Below are 26186 nucleotides of genomic sequence, written 5' to 3' on the forward strand. Positions count from 1 at the left end.
GGGAGTAACTTTTACATTGTTTGTGACATGTTTGGGGGCAGTACGGAGTTGATCAAATTTTACGAAAGAAGATTTTATCAGATTTTGGTTCATTTTTCGGAAAAATCTATCGACATTATAACTTTGTTTTCGTGTCAAAATGCCCCATACCACACACTCAACAATGTATTGAGGGTTCTTGGTGATATCTTTTCAAATAAGAAAGATACTCAATAAAATAATGAAAAAGAGTGGATTAAATTCATTTCCACAAAGCCTCAAGACATTGTAGGTTGGGTAATAATAAAATTCTCAGGGGCGTAAGCTATTCCAATTTCGATGTGCAGGCATCAAACTATTGGGTCCTGTAGCACCCCCGTACGACGTACCTGTATGTGAAGCTAAACGACGTGTGTTTGTACATGTATGAGTAATAATACCTACGTTTGCGTGTGCCTGGATCACGGTAGAGCAAAACGTGCGTATGTGTAACTAAATAATGTGTGTTTGTACCCGTATGTGTAGCTAAGCGACATGTGCTTGCTATACGTACGCGTGCGTGTATCTGAATGTGTAGGTACACGTGCGTGTACCTCTATTCATAGCCATACGACGTGTGCGTGTACATGTATGTGTAGCTACACGTACGTACGTGTTCATGAATGTGTAGCTACACGTGCATGTCTTAATTGAATTTTAAATTCAAATGTAATTTGTATTTTTTTTTCACCTTAAACGTATACTTGAATGATCGCTGATCTTATGCCGTATGCGGGATACTTAATGTGTACAAAGTACACATACTTTGATGACGTTGTGCAAGAAAAACCAAGATGTACACGTTCACTTACAAGAAATGCTTCGCAACCTCTCTCTTGGTTTTGGCTCCTTTTCGACATTTTTCATCGATACCATGAGTTGCTACTTTAACATCGATATTTTAATTACTTAAATAAAATGTAAACACTATCACATTGAAAACACATTTCTATGTAATCTTAAAGTTGTGTTATACCGTTGAATAGTTCAAGGGCAGACTTGTACAACTACTACAGCCGGGAATCAACCACAGTCAATGACTTTTTACGGACAGTATGTACATGTATATGTACATGTAAGAAATTAGCATACATTTATAATACAGATCCAAACAACATAGCAAATGTTTCGAGGTAGATACTAAAACCATACTGATAGTTTGTATATCTGAATCAAATGTATACAAGACGGCAAGCGACGTTTAAACGTGAAATTACTTTGAAACCGGCTGCACAACAAATACAAACAGTGTTAACTCTTTGAAGACCATCATTTATTTTTTTATATGAAAAATTGAGAAAATCATTGCCGGCTAGTTTTGGTGGAATCATTATAAAGAGTAACTTAACCAAAACAACAGGTATTTCAACAGTGAGGTTAATATGTTAGTCAACTAATGTTACCTCGTCATTGCTAATAGTAACTGGCCATTAAAGCACAGCGAAATATAATTTTTCATTTAGATTCTATTACAATTTTAAAATGTAAAACAATGCATTTGTGAAAAATGTAGTTGAACTTCCGGACATGTAAATTCGCCTTCATTTTACACAGCAAGCTATTCACTGTTATATACACAACAAAGTATAGATATTTTTGCCGGGGAAAATCATCAGCTATTTAATGGTTAAAGATTGTATTAAAAGTATGCACTTAAAACAATAAATGGTTTGATGAAAGGCAGTCGCATAACTATTTATTTTGTTTAAGGACAGCTAACTATCTTAGAGTGGTCTACATACTAGTTTGTGAACTATCCACTAACTGGGCCAGCCACTGCTTATATCTACCGCTTCGCCTGATAAAAATAGATAACGGATGACTGCTGATTTACTGAAACCTGAGAAATACTGCCTTCCAATTGGACAAATATTATGTTGACCACTTATTAGGGGAAGCAGCAGTTTTGATACGGTATGAGAAATAAAGATATTGATTACAACAAATGTGTGACAGCTGTGATTTTATCGGAAATGTAGTGTAAAGGTAAAAGATTACTTTCGAAATCTTCGACGAATATTGTGATATAAACATGCCGCATGACTGCCATTTATTGTTTCCTTACTTTAAATTAATGAACTGTTTCGTTTCATTATCACTAAGTTTCTTTAAGTGTTAAATATTTCCATCTCTGTAAATCAATTCCAGGACTGTACAACCTTAGGCTAAGCTGCCGCCACTAGTGTTAAGTCAACGAAATGAAGATTGAATCGGAAATGCAATGCATAAGTGCATACTTGTTATCGTTGGCTGATGAATAATGGTGTTCATACAAAGACAACGAAATTTTATAGTGAATGGTTGTTTTGAAACAGTGAGCTACAGCTCAAAATGACCGTACAAATACACAAATATCGTTCACTTTGTTAAAACCCCTTGCTTGAGCTCCATGATATTTTTGTCATTCATTTTCGTGCTGAAAAATAATTGCGGTGTTGTTGTTTTTTAATAATTGATGGAAGTGCTGCATAAAATAAGCTTGTAAGAAATTGTTGAAGAGTTGGAATATGTATTTTTTCGTTCCAAAATAATGTTGGTTAATCAGGCGCTTTATAGTTCTTGCAAATGGTGCAGATTTTATTTTTAGCAAAATCGAAAATGGTCTAATCACATTTAATAGCTTCATTACGTCAACACAGACATGATTATTTCAAACATTTCTAGTTACGCTTCTCACACCGATAATAAACATGCCCATGAGATGTTGTGAGTTTTAGTAGTAGAAAATATTCCAGAATATTGCAAATGCTATGCCCGCCATGTATACAGCCAGCGCCAACCACCACAGGTAATGTTCGTGCAGCCTCTGTTCAAAGTTCTTTAGCACCACGAGTCCGATGGTGAGCCCAGCCAGAGCGCCCATCACGTGAGCAGTATAACCAACGGGCATCTCACTGGAACTGCGCATGGTGTAGCGGTCCCAGACGGCGAAACCCACATCCGCGCTGGCTGTGAGTAAAATAAGATCAAACCGCTAAAATTCATGATGAGTTGACCAAAATGTTACCAAATGTTGTAATATTGTATTAACATGCAAAAACATATATGAGAACATACAGCGACACCTTCACAAAATTATGTTTATACAAATGCTGATTATTGGTATAACTAATGATATTTGATCATTACACACATTTAATTTCGAACTGCCATTTCTTTATTTATCATTGGTTCCCTATAAAGTATAGAAACATAAAACAAAAATGTAAAAACAAAAATTTGTTTCAGAACAGTTCCCTCGAATCGAATACAATAAACATCCCCGAAATACTTCCATTTCAGATGCCCAGACAGCGGAACATAAAAACCGCTTACTGGAAACACTTACGGCTGTGGTACATCTATCATTATAGAACACACTTAGTGTCAATATTTATATCTACAGCCCCATCAGCACTTTGTTATAACCTATGATGAATACTGCTGCCACTACAACCCCGTTTATACATATTACGAAAATTGCAACACACCTGCTACAACCTTAGATATATATTTCCACCGCAACATCCCTGTTATAACCTACGATATACATTTCCGTCGCAACACCCCTGTTGCTGCAACAACACCAATGTTATTACCTGTGATTAATTTTGCTGTACCAGGAACACGCCTGTTATTGCCACTGATGAATATTGCTACACCAATAACACCCCTGTTATCACCCATCACGAATATTGCTACACCAGCAACACACCTATTATCAACTATGATGAATATCGCTACACCAGCAACACACCTATTATCAACTATGATGAATATCGCTACACCAGCAACACACCTATTATCAACTATGATGAATATCGCTACACCAACGACACCCCTGTTATTACCTATGATGAATATTGCTACACCAACAACACCCCTGTTATTACCTATGATGAATATCGCTACACCAACCACACCCCTGTTATTACCTATGATGAATATTGCTACACCAACAACACCCCTGTTATTACCTATGATGAATATTGCTACACCAACAACACCCCTGTTATTACCTATGATGAATATTGCTACATCAACGATACCCCTGTTATAACCCATGATAAATATTACTACACCAACGACACCCCTGTTATAACCCATGATAAATATTGCTACACCAACGACACACCTGTTATCACACATCATGAATATTGCTACACCAACGTCACCCCTGTAATCACCCATCATGAATATTGCTACACCAAAGACACCTCTGTTATCACCCACCATGAATATTGCTACACCAACGACACCCCTGTTATCACCCATCATGATTATTGCTTCACCAACGACACCCCTATTATAACCTATGATGAATATTGCTGCACGATGAATATTGCTGCACCAACGACACCCTCTGTTATCACCCATCATGAATATTGCTACACCAACAACACCTCTGTTATCACCCATCATGAATATTGCTGCACCAGCGACACCCAAGTTATCACCCATCATGAATATTGCTGCACCAACAACACCTATGTTATTACCTATGATGAATATTACTGCACCAACGACACCTCTGTTATTACCTATGATGAATATTGCTGCACCAACGACACCCCTTTTATTACCTATGATGAATATTGCTGCACCAACGACAACCTCTGTTATCACCCATCATGAATATTGCTACACCAACGACACCTCTGTTATCACCCATCATGAATATTGCTGCACCAGCGACACCCCAGTTATCACCCATCATGAATATTGCTGCACCAACAACACCTATGTTATTACCTATGATGAATATTACTGCACCAACGACACCTCTGTTATTACCTATGATGAATATTGCTGCACCAACGACACCCATGTTATTACCTATGATGAATATTGCTGCACCAACGACACCTCTGTTATTACCTATGATGAATATTGCTGCACCAACGACACCCATGTTATTACCTATGAGGAATATTGCTGCACCAACGACACCTCTGTTATTACCTATGATGAATATTGCTACACCAACGACACCTCTTTTATAACCTATGATGAATATTGCTACACCAAGGACACCCTTGTTATCACCCATCATGAATATTGCTGCACCAACGACACCCATGTTATTACCTATGATGAATATTGCTACACCAACGACATCCCTGTTATTACCTATGATGAATATTGCTGCACCAACGACGCCCCTACTATAACCTTAGTGTGATGAATATTGCTACACCAACGACACCTCTGTTATTACCTATGATGAATATTGCTACACCAACGACACCTCTGTTATAACCTATGATGAATATTGCTACACCAAGGACACCCTTGTTATTACCCATAATGAATATTGCTGCACCAACGACACCCATGTTATTACCTATGATGAATATTGCTACACCAACGACACCCCTGTTATCACCCATCATGAATATTGCTACACCAACGACACCCCTGTTATCACCTATGATGAATATTGCTACACCAACGACACCTCTGTTATTACCTATGATGAATATTGCTACACCAACGACACCCCTATTATAACCTTAGTGTGATGAATATTGCTACACAAGCAACACCCCTATTATAACCTTAGTGTGATGAATATTGCTGCACCAGCAACACCCCTATTATAACCTTAGTGTGATGAATATTGCTACACCAGCAACACCCCTGTTATTAACTATGATGAATATTGCTACACCAACGACACCCCTGTTATCACCCATCATGAATATTGCTACACCAACGACACCCATGTTATCACCTATGATGAATATTGCTACACCAACGACACCTCTGTTATTACCTATGATGAATATTGCTACACCAACGACACCCCTATTATAACCTTAGTGTGATGAATATTGCTGCACCAACGACACCCATCTTATTACCTATAATGATTTTGCTACACCAAAAAGACCCCTGTTATTACCTATAATGAATATTGCTACACCAACGACACCCATGTTATTACCTATAATGAATATGGCTACACCAACGACACCCCTGTTATAACCCGAGTGTGATGAATATTGCTACACCAACGACACCCCTGTTATAACCTATGATGAATATTGCTACACCAACGACACCTCTGTTATTACCTATGATGAATATTGCTATACCAACGACACCCATGTTATTACCTATGATGAATATTGCTGCACCAACGACACCTCTGTTATTACACATCATGAATATTGCTACACCAACGACACCTCTGTTATCACCTATGATGAATATTGCTACACCAACGACACCTCTGTTATTACCTATGATGAATATTGCTGCACCAACGACACCCATATTATTACCTATGATGAATATTGCTTCACCAACGACACCCGTGTTATTACCTATGATGAATATTGCTACACCAACGACACCCCTGTTATTACCTATGATGAATATTGCTGCACCAACGACACCTCTGTTATAACATATGATGAATATTGCTACACCAACGACACCCCTGTTATTACCTATGATGAATATTGCTACACCAACGACACCTCTGTTATTACCTATGATGAATATTGCTACACCAACGACACCCCTGTTATCACCCATCATGAATATTGCTACACCAACGACACCTCTGTTATCACCTATGATGCATATTGCTACATCAACGACATCTCTGTTATCACCTATGATGAATATTGCTACACCAACGACACCCCTGTTATAGCCTATGATGAATATTGCTACACCAACGACACCCCTGTTATAGCCTATGATGAATATTGCTACACCAACGACACCCCTGTTATAGCCTATGATATATATTGCTACACCAACGACACCCCTGTTATCACCCATCATGAATATTGCTACACAAACGACAGCTCTGTTATCACCTAGTATGATGAATATTGCTACACCAACGACACCTCTGTTATTACCTATGATGAATATTGCTGGACCAACGACACCCCTGTTATCACCCATCATGAATATTGCTGCACCAACGACACCTCTGTTATTACCTATGATGAATATTGCTACACCAACGACACCTCTGTTATAACCTATGATGAATATTGATACACCAACGACACCCCTGTTATTACCTATGATGAATATTACTACAACAACACACCTCTGTTATTACCTATGATGAATATTGCTGCACCAACGACACATCTGTTATCACCCATCATGAATATTGCTACACCAACGACACCTCTGTTATAACCTATCATGAATATTGCTACACCAACGACACCCATGTTATTACCTATGATGAATATTGCTACACCAACGACACCCCTGTTATCACCCATAATGAATATTGCTTAACTAACGACACCTCTGTTATCACCTTTGATGAATATTGCTACACCAACGACGCCTCTGTTATCACCTATGATGAATATTGCTTAACTAACGACACCTCTGTTATCACCTTTGATGAATATTGCTAGACCAACGACGCCTCTGTTATCACCTTTGATGAATATTGCTACACCAACGACACCCCTGTTATCACCCATAATGAATATTGCTTAACTAACGACACCTCTGTTATCACCTTTGATGAATATTGCTACACCAACGACACCCCTGTTATTACCTATGATGAATATTGCTACACCAACGACACCCCTGTTATTACCTATGATGAATATTGCTACACCAACGACACCCCTGTTATCACCCATAATGAATATTGCTTAACTAACGACACCTCTGTTATCACCTTTGATGAATATTGCTACACCAACGACGCCTCTGTTATCACCTTTGATGAATATTGCTACACCAACGACACCCCTGTTATCACCCATAATGAATATTGCTTAACTAACGACACCTCTGTTATCACCTTTGATGAATATTGCTACACCAACGACACCCCTGTTATCACCCATAATGAATATTGCTTAACTAACGACACCTCTGTTATCACCTTTGATGAATATTGCTACACCAACGACACCTCTGTTATTACACATCATGAATATTGCTACACCAACGACACCTCTGTTATCACCTATGATGAATATTGCTACACCAACGACACCTCTGTTATTACCTATAATGATTTTGCTACAACAACGACGCCTCTGTTATCACCTTTGATGAATATTGCTACAACAACGACACCCCTATTATTACCTATAATGATTTTGCTACACCAACGACACCTCTGTTATTACCTATGATGAATATTCCTGCACCAACGACACCTCTGTTATCACCTTTGATGAATATTGCTACAACAACGACACCCCTATTATTACCTATAATGATTTTGCTACACCAACGACACCTCTGTTATTACCTATGATGAATATTCCTGCACCAACGACACCTCTGTTATTACCTATGATGAATATTGCTACAACAACGACACCCCTATTATTACCTATAATGATTTTGCTACACCAACGACGCCTCTGTTATCACCTTTGATGAATATTGCTACAACAACGACACCCCTATTATTACCTATAATGATTTTGCTACACCAACGACACCTCTGTTATTACCTATGATGAATATTCCTGCACCAACGACACCTCTGTTATTACCTATGATGAATATTGCTACACCAACGACACCCTTGTTATTACCTATGATGAATATTGCTGCACCAACGACACCTCTGTTATTACCTATGATGAATATTGCTACACCAACGACACCCTTGTTATTACCTATGATGAATATTCCTGCACCAACGACACCTCTGTTATTACCTATGATGAATATTGCTACACCAACGACACCCTTGTTATTACCTATGATGAATATTCCTGCACCAACGACACCTCTGTTATTACCTATGATGAATATTGCTACACCAACGACACCTCTGTTATCACCTATGATGAATATTGCTACACCAACGACACCTCTGTTATTACCTATAATGATTTTGCTACAACAACGACACCCCTATTATTACCTATAATGATTTTGCTACACCAACGACGCCTCTGTTATTACCTATAATGATTTTGCTACAACAACGACACCCCTATTATTACCTATAATGATTTTGCTACAACAACGACACCCCTATTATTACCTATAATGATTTTGCTACACCAACGACGCCTCTGTTATCACCTTTGATGAATATTGCTACAACAACGACACCCCTATTATTACCTATAATGATTTTGCTACACCAACGACACCTCTGTTATTACCTATGATGAATATTCCTGCACCAACGACACCTCTGTTATTACCTATGATGAATATTGCTACACCAACGACACCCTTGTTATTACCTATGATGAATATTGCTGCACCAACGACACCTCTGTTATTACCTATGATGAATATTGCTACACCAACGACACCCTTGTTATTACCTATGATGAATATTCCTGCACCAACGACACCTCTGTTATTACCTATGATGAATATTGCTACACCAACGACACCCTTGTTATTACCTATGATGAATATTCCTGCACCAACGACACCTCTGTTATAACCTATGATGAATATTGCTACACCAACGACACCCCTGTTATTACCTATGATGAATATTACTACACCAACGACACCTCTGTTATTACCTATGATGAATATTCCTGCACCAACGACACCTCTGTTTTTACCTATGATGAATATTGCTACAACAACGACACCTCTGTTATTACCTATGATGAATATTGCTACACCAACGACACCCTTGTTATTACCTATGATGAATATTGCTGCACCAACGACACCTCTGTTTTTACCTATGATGAATATTGCTACACCAACGACACCTCTGTTATAACCTATGATGAATATTGCTACACCAACGACACCCCTGTTATTACCTGTTATGAATATTAATGCACCAACGACACCTTTGTTATTACATATGATGAATATTGCTGCACCAACGACACATCTGTTATCACCCATCATGAATATTGCTACACCAACGACACCTCTGTTATAACCTATCATGAATATTGCTACACCAACGACACCCATGTTATTACCTATGATGAATATTGCTACACCAACGGCACCCCTGTTATCACCCATAATGAATATTGCTTAACCAACGACACCTCTGTTATCAACTTTGATGAATATTGCTACACCAACGACGCCCCTATTATTACCTATAATAATTTTGCTACACCAACGACACCCCTGTTATTACCTATAATAATTTTGCTACACCAACGACACCCCTGTTATTACCTATGATGAATATTGCTACACCAACGACGCCCCTATTATTACCTATAATAATTTTGCTACACCAACGACACCCCTGTTATTACCTATAATAATTTTGCTACACCAACGACACCCCTGTTATTACCTATGATGAATATTGCTACACCAACGACACCCCTGTTATTACCTATGATGAATATTGCTACACCAACGACACCCCTGTTATTACCTATAATAATTTTGCTACACCAACGACACCCCTGTTATTACCTATAATGATTTTGCTACACCAACGACACCCCTGTTATTACCTATGATGAATATTGCTACACCAACGACGCCCCTATTATTACCTATAATAATTTTGCTACACCAACGACACTCCTGTTATTACCTATAATGATTTTGCTACACCAACGACACCCCTGTTATTACCTATGATGAATATTGCTACACCAACCACACCCCTGTTATTACCTATGATGAATATAGCTGCACCAACGACACCCCTATTATTACCTATTATGAATATTGCTACACCAACGACACCTCTGTTATCACCTATGATGAATATTGCTACACCAACGACACCTCTGTTATCACCCATCATGAATATTGCTACACCAACGACACCCCTATTATTACCTATGATGAATATTGCTACACCAACGACACCCCTGTTATCACCCATCATGAATATTGCTACACCAACGACACCTCTGTTATAACCTATGATTAATATTGCTACACCAACGACACCCCTGTTATTACCTATAATGATTTTGCTACACCAACGACACCCATGTTATTACCTATGATGAATATTGCTGCACCAACGACACCTCTGTTATTACCTATGATGAATATTGCTACACCAACGACACCCATGTTATTACCTATGATGAATATTGCTGCACCAACGACACCTCTGTTATTACCTATGATGAATATTGCTACACCAACGACACCCCTGTTATTACCTATAATGATTTTGCTACACCAACGACACCCCTGTTATTACCTATGATGAATATTGCTACACCAACGACACCCCTGTTATTACCTATGATGAATATTGCTACACCAACGACACCCCTGTTATTACCTATGATGAATATTGCTACACCAACCACACCCCTGTTATTACCTATGATGAATATTGCTGCACCAACGACACCCCTATTATTACCTATTATGAATATTGCTACACCAACGACACCTCTGTTATCACCTATGATGAATATTGCTACACCAACGACACCCCTGTTATCACCCATCATGAATATTGCTACACCAACGACACCTCTGTTATTACCTATGATGAATATTGCTACAACAACGACACCTCTGTTTTTACCTATGATGAATATTGCTGCACCAACGACACCCCTGTTATTACCTATGATGAATATTGCTGCACCAACGACACCTCTGTTATTACACATCATGAATATTGGTACACCAACGACACCTCTGTTATAACCTATGATGAATATTGCTACACGAACGACACCTCTGTTATTACCTATGATGAATATTGCTGCACCAACGACACCTCTGTTATAACATATGATGAATATTGCTACACTATTACCTATGATGAATATTGCTACACCAACGACACCTCTGTTATCACCCATCATGAATATTGCTACACCAACGACACCTCTGTTATCACCTATGATGAATATTGCTACACCAACGACACCTCTGTTATTACCTATGATGAATATTGCTACACCAACGACACCTCTGTTATTACCTATGATGAATATTGCTGCACCGACGACACCTCTGTTATAACCTATCATGAATATTGCTACACCAACGACACCCATGTTATTACCTATGATGAATATTGCTACACCAACGACACCTCTGTTATCACCTTTGATGAATATTGCTTCACCGACGACGCCCCTATTATAACCTTAGTGTGATGAATATTGCTACACCAACGACACCCCTGTTATTAACTATGATTAATATTGCTGCACCAATGACACCCCTGTTATTACCTATAATGATTTTGCTACACCAACGACACCCCTGTAAAACCTATGATTAATATGGCTACAGTAACGACACCCCTGTTATTACCTTTAATGATTTTGCTACACCAACGACACCCATGTTATTACCTATGATGAATATTGCTGCTAGTTTTAGAATACCAAGCTCCATGTTCGTGTAGTTCTGGAAAGAAAACAGTATAAATATCATAAAGCCACTGAAAGAGGCGCAAATGCATGTGTTCGTATTTCAAATTATTTACAAGTCTTTATTTTGAATACGTTTCGTTATGGTGTATTAGTTTTTTTTAATATACCCTTTAACCAAAAGACGAATGTTGATACTCATAATTGCTTCTAGTTGCCTTGAAAGGTTCTGTTTGCTGTGCAAGAATATGTGCATTAAAATAACTGAATAAATAACACTGCAATTACTTGTTGATGGAGCCAAAATTCGTGTTGCTTGTAATTTTGTTCCAAATTTCAATTGGAATCGGACGAAATACAGCCCTTTAACTATCATGCGTGCAGTTTAGGGCATAGTTATTACTGCATTATTTTTGCGCACATAATGTTTAATACTGTTTATGGATACACGAAGTATTGAACGCCAGGCTAAAATCGGCGGGATGCTATAATGCTACACTGGCTGTATCAGCTGTGTGAAGTTAGCTAAACATACGACATTGGACATTGGACATTCAAAATCGAATGTTGTGCTGGCACGACATTGGACATTCAAAATCGAATGTTGTGCTGGCACGACATTGGACATTCAAAAGTGAAAGTCGTGCTAGCACGACATTGTACATTGGACATTCAAAATCGAATGTTGTGCTGGCACGACATTGGACATTGGACATTCAAAAGTGAAAGTCGTGCTAGCACGACATTGGACATTGTACATTCAAAATCGAATGTTGTGCTGGCACGACATTGGACATTGGACATTCAAAAGTGAAAGTCGTGCTGGCACGACATTGGACATTGGACATTCAAAAGTGAAAGTCGTGCTAGCACGACATTGGACATTGGACATTCAAAATCGAATGTTGTGCTGGCACGACATTGGACATTGGACATTCAAAAGTGAAAGTCGTGCTAGCACGACATTGGACATTGGACATTCAAAATCGAATGTTGTGCTGGTACGACATTGGACATTCAAAATCGAAATAGCACGACATTGGGCATTCAAAATAATATGTCGTGCTGGCTAGTTGTCTTGGTAATAAATATAAATTTTGGACCCATGATAGACAGAGACTTCGAATGATCCTTTAAGATAGATTTGAGCAGTTCACGCGTCCATTAGCTGAATAATATGTGGCCAGTATTGTAGTCGAATTGAACTGCTTGTTTTATATTTGAACATTTATTGAGTGCGACATTTATAAAATGTTGCAGATGTTAGCCCCAATAAAGTGAAATCCAAATTGTACATATAGTCATTGTATACATAAAGGCAGTAGATATATCACTAAATAATGATCCTTTACAATTGTAATTGTATAACCATTTGATACCGAGATTTTTCATCCGATAATGTCCCGGTATCACTGGAAAATGATGATAAGTTACTAAACTCCATCTACTTCCATTTAGCCATGTTTTAACAACATTCGCGAAGGCTTTGATGCTTTGCATCAAAATTAGTATTGTGTTAATACCTTTGGAGCTTGCTGTATGTAGCGGAGCACTGCAGCAAGCTCGGACGAACAAATTATTCGTTTCTCCCGACCCTAATTTCTCGACAATTCTTAAGCGTAACGCGCTTAAGTATATTATTTCATTCAGCAAAATTAAAAACTAAAATATGATTAAACAAAACAGAAGCTGATCTTATTTATCTCTAATACTTTTTCCATTAAGGGTCTAAGAACTCTTTAAAAAGAGAAATTACACAATCTATACCGAATCAAAAGTATGTGCTCAGCTTTTTTTCCGGAAACTGGACTAATTTCGAAGACTTGCATATGTTATGCTTTACTTGTTAAAGTTCCATGACATCGCTGAAATATGGCGTTTAGAACGATTTAAATACGCCGTAGTATTTCCCTGGCAAGATTTTTAGTCTGTTGAAAATACCAATAGTCAAATTTTAGTAAATTTTTCTCTTATTATGACCACTGGTCTACAGGTGACCTTGTTACATTTCAGTGTCAATATATCGTGCAAGGGACGGCGTACCAACACGAGGACCGTCACATTGTGTTCCCCAGTGATGGTTCTACGGTTATACGAAAGTGTCGTAACGAGTTTTGTTTCATTGGAACAAGTGCTGAATCACTCAACAATTAGGTGTCAGAACAAAATATATCAACTTGCAGGAGTCACGATGCACAGAGAGACGCACTATTGTGCAGTACTTCAATCAGAAACCTTTGGAAACGTGTGGTATGACGGGCTGGTCGGACAGCTAGGTCCATTACCACGCTATTTTTTGTCAAGTGTAGAAGCACTCAAGTTTATTTAGTTTTCTCAAGAATCACATTATGTAGCCTATTAGTATCTTCCATGGCCGAGAGTGTAAGATGGGTTCAGCCCAACCCGATGTTTACCTGTTTCCGCAGAACACCCTGTGCGAGGGTTGGTATGAACCTATCTTACACGAGCGACTATGGTAGATGTTTTTCTCTATCACCGCAGTTAAACAAAATGATGTAAAAATGTATTTTATCGCTGGAACTTTTTTGTGCGTAGTGAAAATAATGTGCGTATAGATATATGACAATTCCTGGTTGTCATAGATATTCGCGCAGTGATTCAGATTATGTTAATAGTCAAATCGTTCTTTAAATAGTTCTGGATGCAGCAAAGTGAAGGCAATAAAAAGAGTTCCATACGGGTACTTGTTTATCTTTGCCCTTTGGGAAGATAAGAATTTCACGCATGGACAAATGTTTGAATCTACTTTTCTGAGGTGGCAGAAATATATATATCTGAAATCTTGGACTGGTGATAAGGCTGCAATTCTAATTTGTCCATTCAAATTAATGTGTTAAATAACGACATTCAACTTGGCTTTTATTTTTTAAAATATGGTTAATAATAACGTATATCTGTCTATTCATAGTGACCAAATATTATTTAGGCATCCAATGGAAGTGGTAAATATTAAGAGAAAAAATATAATGAAACGACAACCAGTATACAAATAATAATTGTTGGATATATGTCATTTTTACTCATTAATTATCTGTCAGGAGTACACTTTAAAATAATACCAAAATTATATGGGATCCCCATGCATCAAAATGTAGCATTATCGCCAATGGTTTATGCATTGACAAGTTTAGCTGTGTGTATGTTGCCTTAAGTCACATCCATGTCCGACAATATTATACGTTTGAGGTACCTAACACATATTTAACAAAGAAACTTGTATTTGAAGGTCCGCAACATTGTTATTGAGAGTTGTATTAAAACAATCCTTTCGATTGATATACATACATATTCCCATGTAAATGCAGACACATTCATTAATGTAATATAATTATTCTAAAGCTCTGTAGATAAACACATTCTGAAGTGCACATTTGTTGGGTTTATATAATTATTTGCGCTTTGTTTCCTTTCAACCATTTCAACCATTGTCAGTTCTGCCAAAGATGCCATTTCCAATGTCTCTGGTGTCACATTTTACATGTATAAATTGTATATTCTGTAAAACCTATAAGAACTTATGTCGTATGTGATGAAGACGTCATTTTGAATTCTTAAATGTCGATGCGATTGATTATAAAACGCTTTGTGTAATTCTGTCGACTTATAAATATCAAAAAGGTTTATCGAAAACAATTATTTCATATAATCTTTACCAAATGAAGACGACGTAGCATGTTCGACTAACTGAGTCGATAAAAACACAAGTCGACAGGCAGGAATAGGTTACTTTATCGACTCATTGACAATATTTTTTTGTGTTTACGTAAAACCAGATAAAAAAAGATGTACGGACGATTACATTTATACTTGTAGGAATCATCAATGCATGTCTATATTTTCCATATGTCATTATATACTGTGGATATAATTATCGTCACCTCCTTTATAAATGGTACTAGATGTGTAGCAGTGGTGTGTAAACAATTAAGCTTATTAAAAATATGCCATTTTGAAAGCATTATCACTGTTTGTCTTCATATAATCCACGACCATTCATAAGTATATTCATTTGAATCTTTCTCTGCATATGTGACATCATAGATATCTGAATCATGCTTAAGTTACAAATATTGCGATGGAATCGTCATGACAATGCTCTCTTGGTGTTAATAAATTTTATAATGGTTCATTGCTTTGTGATCTCTGACCCTTTTTAAATGATTTCAAGACAATATCTCAAACAAACAAAAAATCCGAACATTGCATGCCATCAAAATTAATTTAAAGTCGGTAAAAAAAACATTCATTCATAAAACATGTCATACATTGATTTGAATGTGCTAACTGCTAGCACGACTTTCACTTTTGAATGTCCAATGTCCAATGTCGTGCTGGCACAACATTCGATTTTGAATGTCCAATGTCCAATGTCGTGCTAGCACAACATTCGATTTTGAATGGCCAATGTCCAATGTCATGCCAGCACAACATTCGATTATGAATGTCCAATGTCCAATGTCGTGCCGGCACGACAATCGTTTTCGAATGTCCAATGTCCAATGTTGTGCCAGCACAACATTCGATTGTGAATGTCCAATGTCCAATGTCGTGCCAGCACAACATTCGATTATCAATGTCCAATGTCCAATGTCGTGCCGGCACGACAATCGTTTTTGAATGTCTAATGTCCAATGTCGTGCCAGCACTACATTCGATTTTGAATGTCCAATGTCCAATGTCGTGCTAGCACGACTTTCACTTTTGAATGTCCAATGTCCAATATCGTGCCAGCGCAACATTCGATTTTGAATGTCCAATGTCCAATGACGTGCTAGCACGACTTTCACTTTTGAATGTCCAATGTCCAATGTCGTGCCAGCACAACATTCGATTTTGAATGTCCAATGTCCAATGTCGTGCTAGCACGACTTTCACTTTTGAATGTCCAATGTCGTGCCAGCACAACATTCGATTTTGAATGTCCAATGTCCAATGTCGTGCTAGCACGACTTTCACTTTTGAATATCCAATGTCCAATGTCGTGCCAGCACAACATTCGATTATGAATGTCCAATGTCCAATGTCGTGCCGGCACGACAATCGTTTTTGAATGTCCAATGTCCAATATCGTGCCAGCGCAACATTCGATTTTGAATGTCCAATGTCCAATGACGTGCTAGCACGACTTTCACTTTTGAATGTCCAATGTCCAATGTCGTGCCAGCACAACATTCGATTTTGAATGTCCAAAGTCCAATGTCGTGCTAGCACGACTTTCACTTTTGAATGTCCAATGTCGTGCCAGCACAACATTCGATTTTGAATGTCCAATGTCCAATGTCGTGCTAGCACGACTTTCACTTTTGAATATCCAATGTCCAATGTCGTGCCAGCACAACATTCGATTATGAATGTCCAATGTCCAATGTCGTGCCTGCACGACAATCGTTTTTGAATGTCCAATGTCCAATGTCGTGCCAGCACAACATTCGATTTTGAATGTCCAATGTCCAATGTCGTGCTAGCACGACTTTCACTTTTGAATGTCCAATGTCGTGCCAGCACAACATTCGGTTATGAATGTCCAATGTCCAATGTCGTGCCGGCACGACAATCGTTTTTGAATGTCCAATGTCCAATTTCGTGCTAGCACGACTTTCACTTTGAATGTCCAATGTCGTGCCAGAACAATATTCGATTATGAATGTCCAATGTCCAATGTCGTGCTAGCACGACTTTCACTTTTGAATGTCCAATGTCCAATGTCGTGCCAGCACAACATTCGATTTTGAATGTCCAATGTCGTGCTAGCACGACTTTCACTTTTGAATGTCCAATGTCCAATGTCGTGCCAGCACAACATTCGATTTTGAATGTCCAATGTCCAATGTCGTGCTAGCACGACTTTCACTTTTGAATGTCCAATGTCCAATGTCGTGCCAGCACAACATTCGATTTTGAATGTCCAATGTCGTGCTAGCACGACTTTCACTTTTGAATGTCCAATGTCCAATGTCGTGCCAGCACAACATTCGATTTTGAATGTCCGATGTCCAATGTCGTGCTAGCACGACTTTCACTTTTGAATGTCCAATGTCCAATGTCGTGCCAGCACAACATTCGATTTTGAATGTCCAATGTCCAATGTCGTATGTTTAGCTAACTTCACACAGCTGTTTGTATCATGGTCAATACGATTGTTTTCACAATAAACAAACATATGAGCCTTTTTATGACACATATTCCGTACGTATGTTAAGACATACTTTAACGGTAATTTTATAAAGATGGGTTGTATAGTATTTACCAGGAGAATGTTGGCGAGGTGGCCTGCAAGGAGGGCGTACACGCCTCCAGACGCCCCCACTAGCACCGCATTCGTGTCAAATACACTGGTACCCAAAGAACCTTTGGAAAATATCGGTTATTCAAATGACAAATATAAAATTGACCAACATTTAAATTTAAGATTAAAAAGTAGACAAAATAAAACATGACTATGTTGATGTATTCCATATCCTTTTAACTAGTTAGTTAGCGGTAGTTATTCAGCTCTGCAAACTATACATGTTTGCGAACAATTCGACAATTCTGTTCCACTACATACGCATATCTGACCAAATCTCAGCTTCATTACACCATACCAGAAAACACCATCAACTATTTCAGTCAACAGGAACGGTAAAGACCTGAACAAAAAAAATATAAACCAATTGTTCTTACCTGCCAAAACGCCCGCTAGATAGACTGTGGCGATCCTACACGGTCCGTGGATCATCTCCAGCGGCACACCCACAATCAGTTGTATAAGCATGTTAAACAGCAGGTGCACCCATCTGCAACATACATTATTCGTTTCATGTTAAACAACAGGTGCGCCTATCTGCAACATGCATTATTCGTTTCATGTTAAACAACAGGTGCACCCATCTGCAACATACATTATTCGTTTCATATTAAACAACAGGTGCGGTGCGCCCATCTGCAACATATATTATTCGTTTCATGTTAAACAACAAGTGCGCCCATCTGCAACATACCGGTATTCGTATAATGTTAAGCAACATGTAAAACCATCTACAACATATATAATTCGTATCATGTTAAACAACAGATAATACCATCTGCAACATAAACATTGTATAATTCGTATTATGTTTTAACAACAGACGTAACCATCTTCAACATAAAGAATTCGTATCATGTTAAACAACAGGTAAAAACATCTGCAACATACAGTATTCGTATAATGCTAAACAACAGGTAAAACCATCTGCAACATATATTATTCGTATCATGGTTAACAACAGGTAAAACCATTTGCAACATATATTATTCGTATCATGTTAAACAACAAGTGCGCCCATGTGCAACATACAGTGTCCGTATAATGTTAAACAACAGGTAAACCATCTGCAATATATTAAATTCGTATCTTGTTAATCAACAAGTGCTACCATCTTCAACATATATAGTATTCGTATCATGTTAAATAGTAGCATCCTCGGCACCCAGCGTATCATAACCTATAGGTGCCGAGGATGAAACAACAGGTGCACCCATTTAACATTTATTTCTGTCTAAATAACAGCAGATATACTCCTTTGCAAAATATATATGGTACGTTTTTATATCATGTTGAACAGCAGATGCATTACATTTTAAAGACCAGGTGCAACTATCTACAAAAGATTAGTATTCAACTCAAGTTAAACAGCAGGTGAGAGCAATATTTATAACATGTTAAAGACCAGTAACAACTATCTGCAAAGGTCATGTATAATATATCCAAGGAAAAAAATGGGGGCGGGGGATGCACAGATTTTTTTTGGTGGATTCGTGTCATATCAGGCATCGCATTTAACATACTAAAAGTATAAAACAATGGTCCAAAATGTGATTTTTGAGGTAAAATTTTGGAAAAATTCAATTAAAGTGAGAATTTCTGAAATTTGCCAATAACTGTGTCCAATTTTGCAATGCAATAAAGAATTACTGTATGTAATGAATATTATAATACAGTTTAATATACCGAAAGTTAAGAAATACCTTATTTTGAGAAAGATGATTTTAGGGGTAAAATGTTTGAAAAATATACGAAAATGAGGATTTCGGGAATTTGCCAATAATTTTGTCAATTTTTGCAATAAAGTTACCAGAATTATTATATTAAATAGATATTATACTACTGTAAAACATACTTAAAAGTATAGAAACTACGTCATTTTGTGAAAAGTGATTTTGGGGTTAAAATGTTAAGAAAATTAAATAAAATGGGAATTTCTGGAATTTACCGATTACTGTGTCAAATATTGCAATTAAATTACCAGAATTATTGTAATCAATAGGCATTAAACTACAGTATTATATACCTAAGGTTTAGAAACTACGTATTGTGTGCAATGTGAGTTTTGGTGTAAAATAAAATAAACATGAGATTTACTGGATGTTGCCAAGAATTGTGTCAATTATTGCAATACCATTTTCCATAATTACTGTAACTAATAGATAATATAGTACAGAACAACAGACCTTAAGTATAGAAACATTATATAAATGTCGATCGGCATTCTCAGTGTTATTTCTATGTAGCAAATGCAGAAGTCTGGATACAATGTTGCTTTTATTACGTTAATTCATTTCCTCCGCATCCCGAGTTCTTCATGAAGACCCATGGAACAATGCCATGGTTTTGAAATAGTAGTATGTGATTCCAACAGACGAATTTTTGCAGATTTCAAAATGAATTATTACTTTATAAACTATGTCTGTGTGAAACAAGAAATGTGCGTATGTGTGCTGCACATTTGGCGTGTGAAACAAAATTATTTTGGTATCATTTGAAAGGGATTTCTGTGCAGAAAAAGATAAAACAGACTAAAAAGTATACAAACAAGGATGTTTGGCCTTGCAAAATTGCGAAGTAGGTCATTTATCGTCTGATTTTAGTTAAAATAAAAAGCAAAAACACGAACGGCAATAACTTTACAAATAATGCAGTTTTGGTCTTTTATTTAACATATTTTTTTCAACAAGCAATACCCAATTCAAATGATACCTAAATTAAATGGGATCAAGCGGCTTTAATTTCTAACATTTTGGTAAAATTGTTGGTCAGGTTCCTTAGAAAGGCACCACTCTGCCAAACAAAAGTATACTTACATATGCCATATATATGGTATCGTTTTGGCAGTAGCTTTCAATAGTTGGACTCAGGATATAATTTGAACATTATACCTTAAACTATATGTTTCTGTGTTGAGGAAGAGAAATCTATGTAGTTGGTCATTCTGTTGGCCAGTTACTTTGAGATCGCTAATCGAATAAGCGTGATAAAATACAGCCTAATTTGATCAGATAGGAAAACAGGAAGAACTACGTTTACTGTGTAGATTGCCGTTATCAGTTTTCCTGCAACAGAACCAACCCTCATTCCTCTCACAAGACCACCACAAAGAAAGGGATACATGTACACATTCGTAAACAGAATATGACTGTTCAACTTTTGGTATGATGATACAGTATGTACATGTGGAGTATCGAATACATATACTTTCCAGACTACAACATCAAAATGGAAAGTACGGGTAACGTCATATATGGAGATTTTTCACGGTTTACACGGTCATTTTTGTTTAAAGCACAGAATGGGGTCTAATTGTTTTACCGCAAGGTGAAAATGAAATTCAACAAAATCGAGCCCTCCCATGGCTTGGAGAAAGAATCATTCACCCATACAAATACATGTATAATTTACAATATCATTTACTTCATAAAAGAATGCCATACCCAGCATGAATGAACATATAGAAGACGAATCTCCATATCTCTATCCGTCTGTCTGGTCGGTATATAAAGATGCTGGAGAGAGGGAGAGGGCCGTTTATTGTGAGACGACCTCCGTCAACGCTGTAGTACATGAAACAACCGATCTGAAATTTGGAGACACGTCTTTGATCAAATCTACTTGTCAAAATGCATATTAATGAAAAGGTAAACAAAAAATTGCTTAAACCGGTTCTATAGGAAATACAACAAAATTATTACTATTCTTTCGAAGATGTAACACATAATATATATATATTTATACGTAATTGTGTCGTTATAAATACATGAGATACTAAGATTATAAGTATCTTCCATGGCCGAAAGTCTAAGATAGGTTCATCCCGACCCGAACGTAGGGTGTTTTGCGGAAACGAGGTTTCCCTATCTTACACGAGCGGCTATGGTAAATGGTTTTTTCCCACCCCAGTAAAACAAAATTAAGTAAAATTGTATATTTTCCGCTAACACCCTGCGCGAGGGTTGGGATGAACCTATCTTACACGAGCGGCTATGGTAAATGCTTTTTTTCCCACCTCAGTTAAACAAAATTAAGTAAAAATGTATATTTTGCTGGAACTATTTTGTGCGTTGTAAAAATAAATGCGTATGAATATGTAAAAATTCGTTGTTGTCATGGATATACGCGCAGTGATTCAGATTATGCTAATAGTTAAATCGGGCTTTAAATAGTTCTGAGGAGAGTGAAACATCATTTCTCGAAACGTGCGTGAAAACATTTTTAAGGTGACATTTAAAGCGATAAATGATTAATTAGAATTTTAAATATTTCCACAAAACAAGGTTTCTATGGTGCACCAGACGACAGTCTTTAACAAGGGAGGTAATTACAATGTGATGACCATTAAAAAGGAGTTCCATGCGGGTACTGGTTTTATCTCTGCCCGTGGGCAAGTTAAGAATTTCTAGCATGGTTAATTTATTTTGATCTACTTATCTGAGGTGGGAGAAAAGCATATTTGTCAATAGACTACAATACCTCTACGAAGGTGATTAAAGGCACAAAGAGAGGTGGAGGGCAGCACGTGTAGTTGTCGGCGTAATACTGTCGGTCAAGGTCATCCGTGAGAAACTCCCGCGCTACTTTTTTCACCATTGTCCTGAAGAGTTTGTGGCTGGTTCTTGATCGCTCTATAGAATGGTACCGAAAGTTGTTTCTGCTCAGGGGAACCAGGCACTGTGGCCCTGCATGTTCGACGGCTAACCGGAAGCTTGCGTTTCTCCTGTTGCTCATCTAAATAGTCAAGGATTTTTTTTCAAATGCATACTTTCCGTTAAATTTGATTAACTTAATTACGATATACATGTACATCAAAAGAAAAAGGTTTGCAGCTCATGGCCATTGGCGTATGATGCTATACCTTTTATGAACTCTGTTGTCGAAGTGTGTATTTTGTGTTGTAAAAGTCCAACGATCACTGTAAAAGCATGCGCCACAGTCATTTGAAATAACAAAACATGGTTGAATATTTGCATTACAGTGATTATGAAAGCCGATTATTTAACCATATACGAACAGGATTTAAAAGTGTTTCATAAATAAAAGTTTTCAATAAATGCAGAAAAAAGCAATTATTTATTGTGACATTAGTTTTACTCTTTGTTTTGCTTATTGCTAGAGTTGTGCCATCGCGGCATCGAGCTTGATATAAGCGAACAATGTTTCATGAAATATATTTACATAGTGAGTGACACCAGCAGAATACTAAAAATAAAATGTTACCTTTGTAATACAAAAATACATAACAAAATATACTATTTAAATTGCACTTTGCTTACCCAATCATAATTCGGTGTGTGTATTTACGCTATAAATGTCCTCATGAAAGAATCCTTGTATTTTGAAAGTTTATTTTAACAAATTATGCAACTGAAAGAGCTAAAAATTGTGTTTAATGTTTGACAGCTAACCCGTTTCCAGGTTTTACGCGCGATTTCATTAAAGCATTGCTCATGACCGATTTTTTTGCGAATACTTATTAATGATTTAAAAAAATCATGGACGTCCTAACATACCTTACAAAAGACAAAACAGACAGGGTCAGGATAATAAATTACTTTACAAAGACCAAATGATGACCATTGTCTTTGCGTTTAGGTTTAACAAACTAAGCGGAAATAGTGGGGGAAAGTTTTGTTATTTGTATTTCCCTGAGGACAAAATTGTGGTGATTTATTATTAATTGGAAAACCACGAAGATACTGAGTCCCAGTTGTTTATAAAGAGTCCGTCTATCTCTCTTGTTACAAATAATTCCAAATTTGTATTACATGTCGATGGCTCCATTTCACTATTACTTAACGCGCTTTGATTGTGGCTGTATTTTGTCAATAGTATTTTCATCATCGCCGCTCCGATGACACGGGACTATTGTGCACCACAACGGGGCATTGAAACGGAGTTTTTTTTATTCCAATTCATATTAAGGTGACTCTCACTCCTGTAAATTAGTAATGAACAGTTTAATTGTTATGTTGAGATTATACACGACAGCTTGTAACTGCCAAATAGACACGGTAGCAGATGCAAGTTGCTCAGTATGAAGTTGGGCAGTCAAGCATTGTGAGCTTGAAATTTTTGTGACTTTTGAACTTTTCGGAGATATTTAAAATGTACATATGCAAGTATGAATAAAGAAGATTTGGCTGTTAAGATAAAAAAAACGATTCCTAACATATAGTCTGAAAGCAGAACTAATTTATAACTACAAACTCGATGGTTTGGATTTTTTTGCCGGTATTAAAATCGGAGAAGAAATATTGTCTTCAGAGAAAACAAGGCTGCAAAATTGCAATAAAAAGGGGCTGAATTTTATGCCATAAACATGAAGAGTGTTTTAATACACACCGGACAAGTTGTGATACATTAATCCTTTATAATTCGCTACAAGAGTGAACACTATTTAAAAAGGATCTAACAAAAAGAAGCCCCAGCAGAACAGTAATTTCCCAAGCTATTTAACTCAGAGAGAGAACAAAATTAAACATCGCACGCAATTGGATGATTTATCCAAATTGTCCGTTTTATCAGACTTGCAAACGCTGTTATGTATCAATTTAGCGAATATAGCCCGGGCTTCATTTTAGGACAATACAGTCATCAGAGTAAGGGTCAGTTACAGACAAAAGATGACCGTTAGCTTGTTCCTTCAATCCGTCTGTTAAATCAACATGCTATGAAAATAGTATGAACGGGCCTCTTGCTACTTGTATGCGTTAACTTTATGAAACAGGCGGTTAACCATTTCCTCATTTCAGATCATTATAAGCTAAAAATGAGGATAGACGAGCATTTTAAAAAAATATTTGATTCTATTGAGATACTCTGACAAACTTACAATGTTTACAAATTCTTGATATGTGAGGTAGGTATAAATGCTGCACGTGCACTTCATGTCGAGCACGGTAATCACGTGCGCGTCCGCCATTTCCCGGAAGTCAGGATCCCGTAGGAGCTGTCTGAGCGCCCATACCGTGATCTCCCCGCACTGTAGCTCGTCATACTGAAATAAGCACAGTACTGAAATAAATGCATTTATTGAGTTAAGTGTGTGTGATGCAAATTGATGTTGATGGTTTCGTAAAAATCAACATTATAATGTTTCTGTGGCTGATACAATTTGTGTCTAGAATTTATGGAAATTTCTTGTGCAACTCTATTTAACTACAGGTCCATAAAAAACACAATACTAAAATGAAGTAATTCTACTAAATCCATATTCAAAACGGTATCCATCTCTTAACAGGCTATGATGATCGAAAATTGAATTCGGGGTAGGTGAAAACGGTGGCGTTTCATTAGTTAAGGAACGGATACGCGATGGACATGACTGACAAATTCTAGGGAATCATCATTGATCGGGGGCAAACTAGAAATACGACAGACAGCTGGGATTCATATAATCCTCCCTCCATCAGATTGCTATTAGTGTGTTATTAGGGCGTCTCTTTTTAATGCTGTGTTTTGAATATTCACGCCAGACCAAATAGAATTGGAAGAAAAACAAATTCAAAAGTATTCACTTACCTTATCGAATAGTATTCTCCATTTCTGAAAATATAAATGAGTAAACGTATCATATAAAAAAGGCGAAAAGCTTATTT

At 37.2% G+C, this 26186-nt stretch overlaps 1 protein-coding gene across 2 annotated transcripts; it reads right to left on the minus strand.

Annotated features, from left to right (window-relative positions):
- Positions 1–1628: 1628 nt before the first annotated feature.
- Positions 1629–25510, minus strand: LOC128202754 (rhomboid-related protein 3-like). Of its 2 annotated transcripts, none has more exons than XM_052903874.1 (7): positions 25421–25510; positions 23062–23316; positions 22026–22168; positions 18960–19072; positions 18544–18644; positions 12258–12312; positions 1629–2967 (listed from the first exon to the last, which is right to left on the minus strand). In XM_052903874.1, exons 1-7 carry the CDS (start codon positions 25508–25510, stop codon positions 2732–2734), a joined length of 993 nt encoding a protein of 330 aa, XP_052759834.1. In that variant the 3' UTR covers positions 1629–2731. The 2 variants fall into 2 exon arrangements, with proteins under 2 accessions (XP_052759834.1, XP_052759843.1); XM_052903883.1 differs by lacking the exon at positions 25421–25510 and adding an exon at positions 23862–24002.
- Positions 25511–26186: the final 676 nt, after the last annotated feature.

This window comes from Mya arenaria, chromosome 2 (genome assembly GCF_026914265.1).
Source record: "Mya arenaria isolate MELC-2E11 chromosome 2, ASM2691426v1".
NCBI classification, from domain to species: Eukaryota; Metazoa; Mollusca; class Bivalvia; order Myida; family Myidae; genus Mya; species Mya arenaria.

Coding starts and splice junctions, on each gene's coding strand:
- LOC128202754 (XM_052903874.1), bottom strand. CDS start 25,510: ATGGCGGACGCGCACGTGATTACCGTGCTCGACATGAAGTGCACGTGC. Junction 12,313..18,543: donor ACCTCGCCAACATTCTCCTG/GTAAATACTATA, acceptor TTTTCTTTCCAG/AACTACACGAACATGGAGCT. Junction 2,968..12,257: donor AGCAGCAATATTCATCATAG/GTAATAACATGG, acceptor TTTTACTCACAG/CCAGCGCGGATGTGGGTTTC.